This window comes from Vicugna pacos, chromosome 9 (genome assembly GCF_048564905.1).
Source record: "Vicugna pacos chromosome 9, VicPac4, whole genome shotgun sequence".
NCBI classification, from domain to species: domain Eukaryota; kingdom Metazoa; phylum Chordata; class Mammalia; order Artiodactyla; family Camelidae; genus Vicugna; species Vicugna pacos.
Window position 1 is genome coordinate 23,654,917 of NC_132995.1, and position 12,876 is coordinate 23,667,792.

The following is a 12,876-nucleotide window of genomic DNA, read 5'->3' on the forward strand; positions in this document are numbered from 1 at the left end:
GGTACTGGGGTTTGAACCCAGGACCTCGTACATGCTAAGCATGTGCTCCACCAATGAACAGTACCCTCTACCCCAAGGCAAGTTTTCTTATCCATTACTATGAAGCTAAGGGGTTCAAATAAATTGAATAGAATTCCAGATCTTTTGATCCTACTGTGGTCCTTTTCTTTATATTCTGCTGAAGGAGTTTGGGGAAAGCATATCCTTTGTTCATTTCTTTATTCAGCATTTTTGAGTAGTGACTTTATATCAGAGCCTTGCTAGGTGCTTGGAAATATAAAATAAGAAATGACACTTCTCTGCAGGGGCAGGAAGCCTAGACCAAAAACTGGGTAATGTGATCCGAGCTACAGTAGCCATGTGCAGACTATGAGGACAAACTGTACCCCCGGATTTGCTTTGGCTTCCCTTGCCTTCTGTCTGGTACACACCAGGTCACCGCAACCCAGATGGGCCCATAGCACACAGCAGAGTATGTACCTCGATCTCCTCTCCTGTCTCGGCAGGGCCTGCAACATGAGCATCCCTGACTACGTGCAGTGTGCTGAGGACCACCAGACTCTTCCCGTTGTAGTCCAAACCATGGAGATCATCTCAGAGGAGAATTTCTTTTGCATCTATCAGCTACTCACCTCGGTGAGCCATATCAGCCCATGTGGCTCCCAGTGGACACTCTGTATCCACTACAGGCACCGCTATGTGCCCGAGAATGGGTGGAGCGTCTTCCAGAAACACTGCAAGGTCGTGGGCCTTGTCACCATTACCGACTGTCTCTCTGCCAAGGCCTTGGAGAAGCTCCACGTGCAGAGGAGCTGTATGGCACCTCGATAATGACTCTCAGCTCTTTGTCTTTGTACTGCATGTGGAGGAAGTCGAGCAGCCGCGCACCGACGTTGCCTTCAAATTTAGAGGACTGCAGGGTGGTGGAGAAGAGGATCGAGGACTTCACTGAGTCACTCTTCATCTTGCTCAAGTCCAAGTGGCTGGATGGTGGCCCCAAGAATTCTGGGGACAAGATCCCCCTCCCCTGCATCCCGTTTGAGATGGAGGACTTCATGGGACTGGACACAGACAGCAGGTAAGTTTACCTGGAGGCCAGTCCACCCTGGCTTTGTGCCGGATTGCTTCCCTACATCCAGAAAGGGATCAGCAAGGAAGAAGTCTGTCTTGTAGCCAAGGGGGGATGGAGATGCAGCCCGCCGGTTTACAGACATTTCAAAGTGAATCCGCCTTTGTTTCAGAGAGATCCTTTTAGGGTTAGTGTGGACACTTACTCCCGCTTTACAGCCATGACCATGGTGGGACCCCTGGGGTTGCTGTCCAATAAAGTAGCCAAAGCCACTGATGCTAGGAGCACTGGGGAGGAGGCTGGACTCAGCTGAGATGTGCTGTAGGTCAAATGCACATCAGACACTGAGGCTTGTCTAGTAAAAGCATATAAACTATCTCTTTACTTCCCATATTGATTACATGTCAAAATGATAGTATTTTACATACAGTAGATTAAGTAAGATCTGTTCTTAAAATCAGTTTCTAGTATTTGTTTTTTGTTTGTTGGTTTGTTTCTTTGTTTACCATTTTAAACGTGGCAAATGGGAAACGTTATTTACATGGCTCTCATTTCATTTCTGTTGGGCAGCCTGTCCTGGGACAGTCTCATCCCTTTGCTTATAGATGAGATGCTGAACCCCGAGAGGCGGAAAGAGGAGCTGGTTGAGCTGGGGCTGGAGCCGGTGTCTCCTGCCTCCCAGGCCCAGCACCTATTCTGCTCAGGCCCTCTCTTCTTGCCCGACAGCCTCCATGACAAGTTAGGACATCAGAAACACCGCCGGGGACTTCCGAATGAACTCCTTATGCAGGGAAAGGCGTATCACGGTGTATGGGACAGAGCAGGGAAATGTTCATTCTCACTTCTTCCCTGTGATTAAGTCAACGGCCCCACATTGCCTCGGAAGTACAGACGAGCTCTTCTGGGCTGCCTACCCCCCCAACTTCAGCTCTGTTTCCCGGTGTATCTGTTGTGCTGTCCCTCAGGCAGAAGAGGGTGAGATGCCTTTTCCGAGACGTGGAAACCTTTGCTGGGGAGAGTGAGGGAAGCTGTGTTCCCCCGGCCTACGGCCTCTGTCCTTGAGTCTGGAGAGGGCTCATGGTGGTCCCACAGGTGACGGTCGGAGAACCTGGCACATGTTTCTGGGCCCGCTGTGAAGGAAGTGCTCTGTGACTCTTGAACTTAGCTAAGATCAGATCCTACTCTCTGGTTGTTGGTAAGTTGGAGGAGAAGATGCTAGAGAATTGATAAAAAGAATGTCTAGACCAGCCCTGTGAGTGAGAAGCACAGGGGACACGAGTCCCACCTGCGAGAGACAATGTAGCGGGCTCTGGATGAATTTTCTGTTCCTCCCAGACATACCTCTATGACTTAAGGAAGGGGAGAGGCATGCTGTAGCCATGATCTGTACTTGTCCTCTCAGGGCCCTGTGATCTACATGCCCGCACTCCCCATCTGCTTCTTAAGATGAGCTGGCATGTATAGGAGCCTGGGCACTGCTGAGGGCATAGCTCCCAGCACCGTGCTACACAGAGTCTGGCTCTGTTCACCTCACCTGTCAACTCCTGCTGAGGCCCCAGACATTAGTCAAGGTAGGTGCATCAGCGAAACCTAAGCAGGGACCACCTTCTCCCCCTGGACAGAGTGGTGAGTGAGCAGTGGAAGCCTGGAGCCCTGCCCCAGCCCCCACGCCAGTGCCACTTCTTTTGTCATAGGAGGCACTGGTGATATTTTTGCTCAACAAATGCTTGTCTCTGAGTCTGCAGACCCACCAGAGAATGCCAGCTTGTTTTTGCCTTTTGAAGTCTGCCCTTGGGACTTGGTGGAGTAGCCGGATGTGTACTTAGCCCACAGTGGTTCAGCACATTAAACCTGCCTCCTTGTGGGTCTGTCTATTGTGGTACCATAAGGGCTCAGCCAGCATCTGAACGTCATTGAGATAACGCGGCCAGTGAGCTAGGGTCAAGCACATTCTCCTCCAGTCACTTTTACTCCATTGTTTCTTTTACTATTCCACAGTCATTAATTTTTTAAACAATGCTTTGGTGCAGGAGCAGAGCCTCATTCTCTCCTGCTACTCTTGGTGGAAGTGAGTAAAACGGTCCAGACTGAAATGCGACCACATTTTGTAGCTCAAAAGCTGCCTAGACGCTTGTAGGTCGAATTTTGGTTAGGGGAGCTGAACACGTTGTGGTCCCCCGGCAGCGCCGCTCCCCTCAGGCCCCTGCTTTCCCTTGAGCAGGAGGTGAGGTTGGGCCTCACCATCCCCGTGTCCCTGGCCTCACACACTCACATAAATTCTTGTACATGCAGTCAAAATCATTTTTGTTCTTGTGTGATTCTAATTTTCTCTTGTTCCTCTTTTCCTTTTTCTTTACTCCTTTTTCACTTGTACTGCCCAGTGAGCATGTTGTTGCTTCTGAAAATGTGGGCTGTGCACACCCTGCATTGGAAATAGCCAGATTGCCCTCCGTACAGTCTCCATCGCTTTAAAAAGCAACAACTTAACAGCTGTTTTGATCCATCTATTATCTTAGTCATTTTTTAATTTCTATTTTTTTGGAATATTTGCTTTGTTAGCTCATCACCCACTGGTGTTTGATACCTGTTGAAATCCTTGCTTTTGAGGAACATGTTTGGTCCTCCTTTTATTTGGTGACAAATGCGCCCTTATTAAATTTGTTTGATTGTTTTGAAGAAGTAAGATGCGAATTGATTTTGTCGGGTGCTCAGGGATTCTTTTCATGGAGCATTTAAACTTGTAAGGTCAAACTCTGCAGCATTTTGCTCGATTCCTGCTTTTACACAAACGTGCTCGGCACGCGGTTCCTGGCTGTCGCTGTGTGACGTGTGTGACGGCGCTTCCTGGCCGGCGGTCACTGGTGAGGAAGTGGCCGCCACGGAGGTGACAGCTGCAGGGGACGCTGTTGGAGGAAGCGGTCACCGTTTGGTTCTCCTTGGCAGGAGATGATGTGATGAGTCAGAGTACGGTGGCTGCGAGGTGTAGCAGTGTCCAATTTTCAAGTGGTTTTCAGGCCCAGGCTTGTGGCTTAGTAGCCGTGTCAGTTTGAAGGACGCACGCAAGGAAGTGAAACAATTTATCTAATCAATTGAAGCAGTGATGTACCCAATTCCCAGGACTATTGTGGAGATCCAGTGAGATACACTGTGCAGTGTGCAGCGTGGTCTCCAGCAGAGAGTCAGTGCTGAGTGAGTGCCAGTGAGTATCTGGTAGGTCAGTTGAGGGTAGTGGGACTCGGTGTCTGAGGATATCTGGTCCCTGAAGGAGGGGTCCATTCACATCTGTGAGTGATGGGCCTGAGTTGGGAGACGCAGGGAGACCTTACCCTCCGACCAGGGGCCCTGGTAAGGACGGCTATGGGAGGAACACCGTGAAGTCAGCTCTTTGCATGTGGAGTTGGAGCTGCCTTTGAGACAACTAACTGCAGTGTCACGAGCTTAAAGAGGAGATCTGGGCCCAGGTTGTGCATTTTCCTAAAATCTCAACTCCTAAGGACGCCGAAGTATTGATCACTGAACGTGAAGTCATACTTTAAAGGACAAACGAATAGTAGTATTATCTCTGTCATCAAAGCTCACGTCTATTTATTCATCACTCACTTTGCTAATTGGGTACTTACAGAGCTCACTTCACCGTCCTCCCGTGGGCTCAGGCTCCACAGAAAAGAGCTGGTGAGACTCCCTCTTTTCTAGAATAAGACACATTTAGCTTGTAGACTTCTGTACCTCGCCAGACTTAGGAAATTAGTTTGTTGGTTTAATTGTATTTTCTGTTGGCCATGTCCTGACAGGAGAGAAATTTTACCTCATGGTCATGTTTCAATTAGCTGTTACTGAGAATTGCTGATCTGATACATAGTGTATGTATTACATTAACTTTGTAGAGTAGTTATCATTTTTCTGTCTTTGCCCTTTAATTTTGTTTGCCCCTTCAGTGTTCTATTCTTTTTGGGGCCTTATTTTTTTTTTATTAAAAAATGTCTGTTAGCAGTTAAGAAAAAAAAAGCAAAGAAAAAATGCACATGAGAACTAAATTTAGAAAATGTCTAGTGTGTTTTCTGTCTCGGCAATGGAGGGTTCTAGAAACTCCTGAAAACCTTCATTACACAAGTTCCTTAAAATGCTGATTGAGAAATAAAACCTTCCTTCCTCATCTTTCAAGCTGCACAACTCATTGTTAAGAAAGTGAGGGAAAATTCTCAGAAGCCAAGACAAACGAGAAAGCAGGGTTTCTGAGAGATACGTGAGCGTTAGAAGCCGTGGTGTGCTGGTTGGCTCCTGAACTGATTTTCAGTTGCCTTGACAGGAGGGAAGGATGTTAGCCACAGACCTCTCATACTAGGAGTTGGATGGGTGATCATATAATGGGCCAAGCCCATCCTGAGAATCTTGCTTTACTAAAGGGTGAAATAGGAAAAAAAATTCCTCAAGACAAGAAAGTAAGAAAAGTCAATTTTGTTGGAAGAGGGGAAAAATAACAAATCCAAAGTAAGGATATAGTTTAAAGCTGTTCTGGCATGAGAGTGACCACAAACTCCTGGCAGAAAAGCACAGCTACTCCTTGATTGATAAGTTGTGTTTTGAATGAATCAGTGAACAGCTATTCCGAAAAAGGCCTCCAGAGTCTTGTGGATCAAGACACTGGACAGCAAACACCTCTCTTCCAAGGTCTCATTCAAATAACCAGAAAGGTTTTAAAGGAAACTAACAATAATCTGAGTTGTATTTATTGACACTACTATATGCTAAGAATTCAGAGGTGACTATGGAGTTGTCTCCTCTTTTATGGACCTTATTTTCTCTTTGAGGAGAAAAATGACATAGTTGGGTATCTTGGTGGAGGGAGGTGTTAGTCTGTTGCAATTAGCCAGGAGAGGAGATTAAGAAAACAGTGAAAGATGGGTGAACTTTTTAGCTGAGGACAGTCTTGTTCAGTTGGCTTTTAATTGCAGGCTCAATGAGCTGTCACTGGAGGGACTAGATCTTACGGAGGATGGACTTAGCTCAGGCCTCTTTTGAATGGACAAGTGAGCCTGGAAAAAGACAGTCAAATCTGTGCAGACATTAAAGTTCACTTGAACGTGCTGCATCCCTGAGCCAAAGATAGGACAAATATGCAGCAATTCTTGAGGACAGAAGAGTGGTTTTTAAGGTTCTCCAAGAATGAATCCCATGGAACCGAGATGGCCAGTTGTCAAACTGAGACTTTGTCCTTTGGATGGTGTACCCAGCAAGGGTATTGGCATTTTATATGTTTCCATTTGTCTTTAATACATGTCTGTTGATGAGGACATGGGCACAAATGTTTGACACCTTGTCGAGGCGATTTTGGATACCTGCCTAGAAGCACGGGCACAGTTGCGGCTGCTTCATACATCTTGCAGTCCATCCCTGTCCCCGGCTCCGTGATCACGGCAGAGTGGTTCCTTGTTGACCTGTCCGTTTCCTCTGTGACATCATAACCCATGAAAAGACCGGAGCATATTAACTTGGCTTTGTTAAAGTCAAAGGTACAGATCAAATATGGAGTCAGATTTGTTCTTTCCTATTTCAGTAGTACCATGGAGATGGCAGTTTGGGCAGCTTTTTGTAGTGTCCTGGAGGCTTTCTCTCTCAGCTTCTGGGTGCCTCTATTGAAAACCCTTCATTGCTGTCTGGCCTGCTGGTAATGCACACTCCCTGTTTTGCCCTGAAGATGTGTTCTGTTTATAAACTCATCTCTACTCCTTGGAAAACAACTCAAGAAAAACTCAGTTGGTTTTCCACCAGCCATGGGCAGGGGTGAGGTAAACCGTGTTATTATTTCATAAAATAATAGTAATAATAGTAATAGTCATAGTAGTAGTACTTGTAGTAATAGTAATAATAATAATAATAATAATAATAATAATAATATTAATAATAATAATAATAATATTAATAGAAGTCTTAAAACAGGACAGAGCCCATTGGAGAGAGTCAAAAAATGCTTTCTGGCTTAAATCAAAAGTGATGACTAGTGATTCCATGGCTGCTGTATTTGCTAAGCTAATTACTCCTTTGCTCCATTACACATTTCTTTTATCTGAAAAAGAAATACAAGGAAATGGTTTAAAAAAAACTCAAACAGAGCACAAAAATACACAAGTGAAAGAAGTTTTCCCTCATCCTCTGTTCTTTCAGCCCTCTCTGGAGATGCCTCTGTTTACTATCCTTTGGGTGCTTTTCCAGATATGCTTTGCACATTCCCACCTATGTATGTAAATTCCTTTAAAATTTTAGTTATTTTTAACTTAAAGGGATTTAAATCCTCAAGTGGCTTCTGGCCGGGTAATATAACAGAACAAATCTGACTCCATATTAGATTTGTTCCTTTGAATTTAACCCTGTGCTCTGTCACCTAGGCTTCATCTTGCTTGTAAAACAATGTTGCCTAGAGCCTGAAATAAACAGGAGACCCTATTCTGAAGGCTCTGACCTTTAAGGATATTTAACACTTTTTCATTCATTAAAAGATAGCAAATTGCAGAATAGAAAATAACGTTTCTTTTGTTGGAGGTTTACAGGGATCTGACCCACGCAGATAGCTGCAAGAACAAAGGATTCTAACAAGAAGGAATTCCTACACTAAGAAGTTTGCACTAACCAAGCACATAGGAAAGGAGCCTGAATTGTGACTTGGGGAGATGGTTTTCCAGGACATTTGTTTGCCATCTAGGTCTACAGAAACTTGCTATTCCATGCCCCAACATCTGGTCTCCCAACTTATTGGCCTGTCCTGCACTGAGGAGAATGAATTTGGACTTGGTAACACTCCTATCTACCTAGAAAGCTGGGCACTGGAGCTGAGTGTTATGGAAACAGGCCAGCCAAGAAAAAAGCACCAATCGGAGTGTTGGAGTACTCAGAATTATTATGCCGGTGGGCTCAGAGGGGCTTCGGCTCCGAAGTTTTGAGTACCTCCAAGACGTGCACATGAGGTTTTAAAGGCTTAATTACAAGTAAGGGGGGATTAGCCAATAAGGCTCAAAGAACAAAAAGCAAGGAATAAGTACACTGGAGCTTATCAATTTGTAACAGATCACATTACTGACACTTGTTGAGCTTGGAATTACGAGTTAGGTTGTTAGGCCAATAAACTGACACTAAACTTCAGATTTACGAGATAGCCCAGCAGAATTTAGATCAGTAAACTGACACTTATCACACTTAGATTTGTGACTTAGCTTGTTAGCCCAGCTGGACTTTTCCTTCACATGAGGACAGCTCTCCCACACCCAGGGAACTACTGTGAGCCCTTGATGTTTCCACTAGGGTGGGTATGGTTTACCCAGGAGGGATGGGGACTATGCACCAACACTCAGGCAGTCTGCTCTGTCTGGGGCTCTGATCTTGTACCATCCCGCTCCCCGCCAGCCCAACACCTGGGACAGTGGAGCTAAGGCAGAGATCCTGCCTGCCTGTTTCCCAGCGTGTAAAAGGGGAATATGTGCTCTTCCCAAGGTAGTTCTGAGCGACAACACCTGCGGGTGCTTGGTTCTCAGAGCAACAGAAAACCCAGCTCCGCGTGGGGGCAACGGGTGTGATCTCCCTAGGGTTTCTGCAGAAGCATCGGACGGAGGGTTGGATCACGGTGGTAAAATTGAGCTGCGGGGCTTGAAGGGTAACAGAAGGGTACAGAGGCAGGTCTGCCGCCTAGGGGTGCCCCAGAGGTAAAGCTTTTTTTTCTCCAACTCCGCTAAGACCCTCCCTTCTCCAGAGCCCTTCCTTCTCTCTGCTCATCCTGTCCATCTGTATCCCTCCAATTTTCCCGTCCTCTCCACCCGCTCCCATCTTCTCCCTCCCTCGCTGTCCCACCTTCTCTCACAGAACCCAGAGAGGATCGCTGGCCCTCCTGCGCATGCGCAGTCAGTGCCAAGTGGTCCGCTGGTTGGGAGCTCCATATCCGAGCCGGGGATCGGGCCCAAAGGCTTCTCAACTACGTCGCCCGGTAGGCCTTTGGTTCCTGCCTGGGGCCGGGGCCTCTGACTGTGGAAGTGCAAGGTGGGGGGCTCCCAGGAAAGGGGTCAGGCGGCTGCGGGAGGGCGGTCCGCCTGTCACAGACCCCAAGGGCGCTAGTCAGCCCGTGTTCAGATGAATTGCTCAGGCCAGACCCCTCTGCCAGCGCCACCTGCCCCGGCGCCCCGGCCACAGTGTCCAGGGCCTGGTGTGCACCTGCCACCTCTCACCCAGCCGGGATCCCCTCAGTCCGCGGCTGGCGCCCCATTCCCCTCTCCCTCCCGCTAGTCCTCTCCTCCCGGGCTTCCTCTCCTCGTCCGCCGGCCCGTCCCCGCCCCTGGGCGGGCTGTGTCCCGGGCGGGCGGGGTCTGCGGACCCGGACGGGGGCGGGCGCCTGGGACTGGGGCTGGGGCTGTCCTCCGAGCGAGGCTGCAGCCCGCGTCCCCCTCCCCGCTTTCCCTGCCCCGCGACCCCGGGGCTGCCCTGCTCTCCCTTTCCCGCTCCCTGAGGACCAGCTCTGTGGCGTGGGCGCTGCTACCTGGGCTGAAAGCCTCCGGCTCTAACGCCCAGCTTCTCCTGGTGGAGTTGGGAAAAGGGAGCGTCACTGCTAAGCGAGGTTCTGTCTCCCCCCTCCATGTTTCTGCAGCAGGTAAGTACCTTGAACGCTTTCAGGTGTTATGATGGAGGTGCTTGTTGATGTCACGTGTTTTTATAGTGAGAGGGATTGCAGTGGTGAAAGCAGGGCTTGGTTCTGTTAAAAATGTGCTGAAGGCATGAGGCTGTGACATCCTCCTTCCTTCCCTCTCCCAGGGTGAAAGGAGTGATCCTCGATTTTCAAAAGATAGTTACAGTCCCTAACTAGCCCAGCCCAGCTAGTGTGTGTTAAGAGGAACAGCACCACCAGAGGCCTTGGAGACCCAGGGATATTGCAGTCCTAAAGTGCTCCTGGCATAGTTTGGCTTGTTTAGGTTTTTTGTTTTTCTTAAATTGTGGGACAGACTAGTGTATAAACTGAAAAATAATTGTCAAGAAATAATTTTCATAGGACAGTTTTATTGTGATATAGTTCACACACCATGAATTCCATCCATTTAAATGGTACAATTCAGCAGCTTTTTGCATATTCACAGTGGTGCATGCATTATTATTCCAGAACGTTTTCATCACTTCAGAAAGAGCAGTGGAAATGAATGACCTATCCACCCCTCCCAAGTGGTGGTTCTAAAGAAATTTCTTGGCTATTCCTGACCATAAATTAACTTGTTATATTCCAAGAAAAATCTGGTAGGAATTCTAACCAGAATTGAAATGAATCTGTCTATCAAAACAGGAAGAATTTATACCTTTATGGCATAAACTTCTTCTGCCCATGAATATATCTGGGACCCTATCTTTTCATCTGACCAGAGCCTGGCCCATGTGAAGTCCTCACTACTTTTTGGGCTTGTGAATGATGAGATTCTATACATCGTTAGTTGCAACTGTAGCCTTTCACAGAAGAGAAAAGTAACCTCAGTGAAGCAAGTGACTCTCTGATGGTCAGAAAGAGTGTCAGCCAGTGCTGGAGTGATCCAGTGGACTTGGTGTTTGCAGCTAGATTTCTCGACCACCTACAGTTAAGGGGATTAGAGAGTTCTTTTATTTTTTCTTAATGGCATTGCATTTATTTTTACTTATTTTTTAAAATTATTTTTTATTTAAGTGTAGTCAATTTACAATGTTAGTTTCAAGTGTACAGCAGAGATTCAGTTATAAACATATGCATATGTATATATATATGTTTTAGATTGTTTTTAGTATAAATCACTACAAGAAATTGAATATAGTTCCCTGTGTTATGTAGCAGGTCCTTGTCATTTATTTTATATTTACTAATTTGTATCTGTTAATCCCCCCTTTCCTGCCTGCTAAACACAGTTTGCTTTCTATGTCCATGAGTCCATTACTAGGAGCACCATTTTTCCTAGTAATATATGCTCTTTTGCTGCTTTCAGTTTCAGTAATTCCATCTTATCTGTGGGCGCTTTTCTTCTGGTGGCCTTAATGTGGTTTGCACACGTGGTAATAGAGATCTGTATTTGGGAGAACCCCAGGCCTCGTGTAGTCCCTGGTACAGAGTGCCCACTGAATTGATGCTTGAACTGGGAAAAAAGCACAGTAAATGTTGGAATTTCCACTATGGTTGAGAATTCTATAACCTCTTTTGACAAACTTAATATTGGCTGCACCCATTCTGGGTAATTTGGTGGAAATTCATGTTATGGTGGTGAAGAGACGGGGCCTTGTATGCTTCTTCTCTTTCTGTTTTCTAACACTCATTCTCCTGGGCCTTCCAGATCCTCCCCTAGAAGTGCCAGGTCTGGCTTGGTGCTGCGCTGAGGCAATATTTGTTAATAAGGCCCTTTCCTCATCTCTTCTGAGCCTCCGGTTCTTTCTCTGCACAATGAGGGCTTAGACTAGATAACTACTTTTCAGTTTCTTTTAAAGCCATGTTTCCTTTGAGAAACAGAAAATGCAAATCTCTCCTCTCAAACCAACCCTTTAGATTTTGAAAAGTCCTCCAAGGAGTGACATAGCTCTTTGTGGAAAATGAATGTGATTGTGATTCCAGGTGACACAGAAAAGACTATTCAGAGATTGATTGCAGGGAGAGGGCAGGAAAGGGGCAGTATGTCACACTTTCTAGTGTGAGCACTGGAGCAGGGGCTTGGATTTAAATACGGTGTCTGACGTGGCCTCTCTCTAATCTTGTAGAATGTGATAAACTACTCTACCTCAGTTTCTTGATGTGTCAAGTTGGGGTGATAATATTTTAAGGCTTTTGTGAAACATTATGCACATAAGCCATTTGTGTATGGGTAGAAACAAGACCTGCTAGGGATTCAGGGATTTGTTTAAAAAAAAAAAAAATCTTGTCCATAGCACTCTGTCTGTGTGTATTTAGTAGTTCCTGAAGGGTGAGGGTGAGTCTAAAGTCCATCGTGGGACAGGTGGCCCATGATTCTCTGTGCCCCTGAATGCCCCCTGCTCCCCAGTCCTCTTCCTCAGTCCAGGATGAAGTTCCCTAGTAGATTTACTCAGAGGTCTTGTGAAAATGGCTATTCATTTTATTGTTTCACCAAGAAGGGCTGCCATCATGATCTCTGTGGTCAGGTTTTGAAGGGCTGCCATCATGATATCTGGTAAGCATTCTATGGAATTGGGTGTTTCTATTTAATGAAAAGAAAAAAATTAGAAATAGAAAATTAGAACAAGGATGGTCACATGGGCTCTTGGAAGTGGACACCATTAGAAGTTGGAGGGACTAGTGGGCTCAGTGGGAATGTTAACTGAGTGTATCTCATGGGCTGGGCATTGTCCTATTTGTACTGTGTGTTCCTTATTTGAGACAGTGAGCTCACCTAACCTCGAACACCTCTTTAAAAAATTAGACTTTTTATTTTGAGATGTAATGTAGATTCCCATGTGGTAGTAAGAGATAATATGGAGAGAGCCTATGGACTCTTTGCCCAGTTTTCCTTAATGGTTCCATCTTGCAATATTGGGGTACAATTCATTACTGACTCACTAACAATTTGAGGTTTGTGTTATTGCCCTCATTTCTATCCACGATTAAATTGGGGCTTAGAGAAGCACACAGGCCTGTCCAGGTCACCCACATTGTTAGTGCAGAGTCTGGTGAACGTGGGCTTGGGATTTCCAGGAAGTATCATTATGATGGTCTTTGGCAGGGAGCAGCATTCACTTTGCTTGTTTATTCATTCATTCAAAAAACATTTATTGAGTAAATTCTGTGGGTCAGATGCTTTCTTAGGGTTATCTGATTCTTC

The 12,876-nt window shown here is 46.2% G+C and overlaps 1 protein-coding gene across 1 annotated transcript in view; it reads left to right on the forward strand.

The window, feature by feature from the left end:
• The window catches only part of LOC140698398 (uncharacterized), a 30,895-nt gene that overhangs the window by 16,995 nt on the left and 1,024 nt on the right, over positions 1-12,876 (forward strand). The window contains exon 3 of the mRNA XM_072968737.1: positions 507-1,078. Coding sequence (XP_072824838.1) covers positions 507-831 — 325 coding nt within the window. The 3' untranslated portion in view covers positions 832-1,078. The remainder of the gene's footprint in view (positions 1-506; positions 1,079-12,876) is intronic.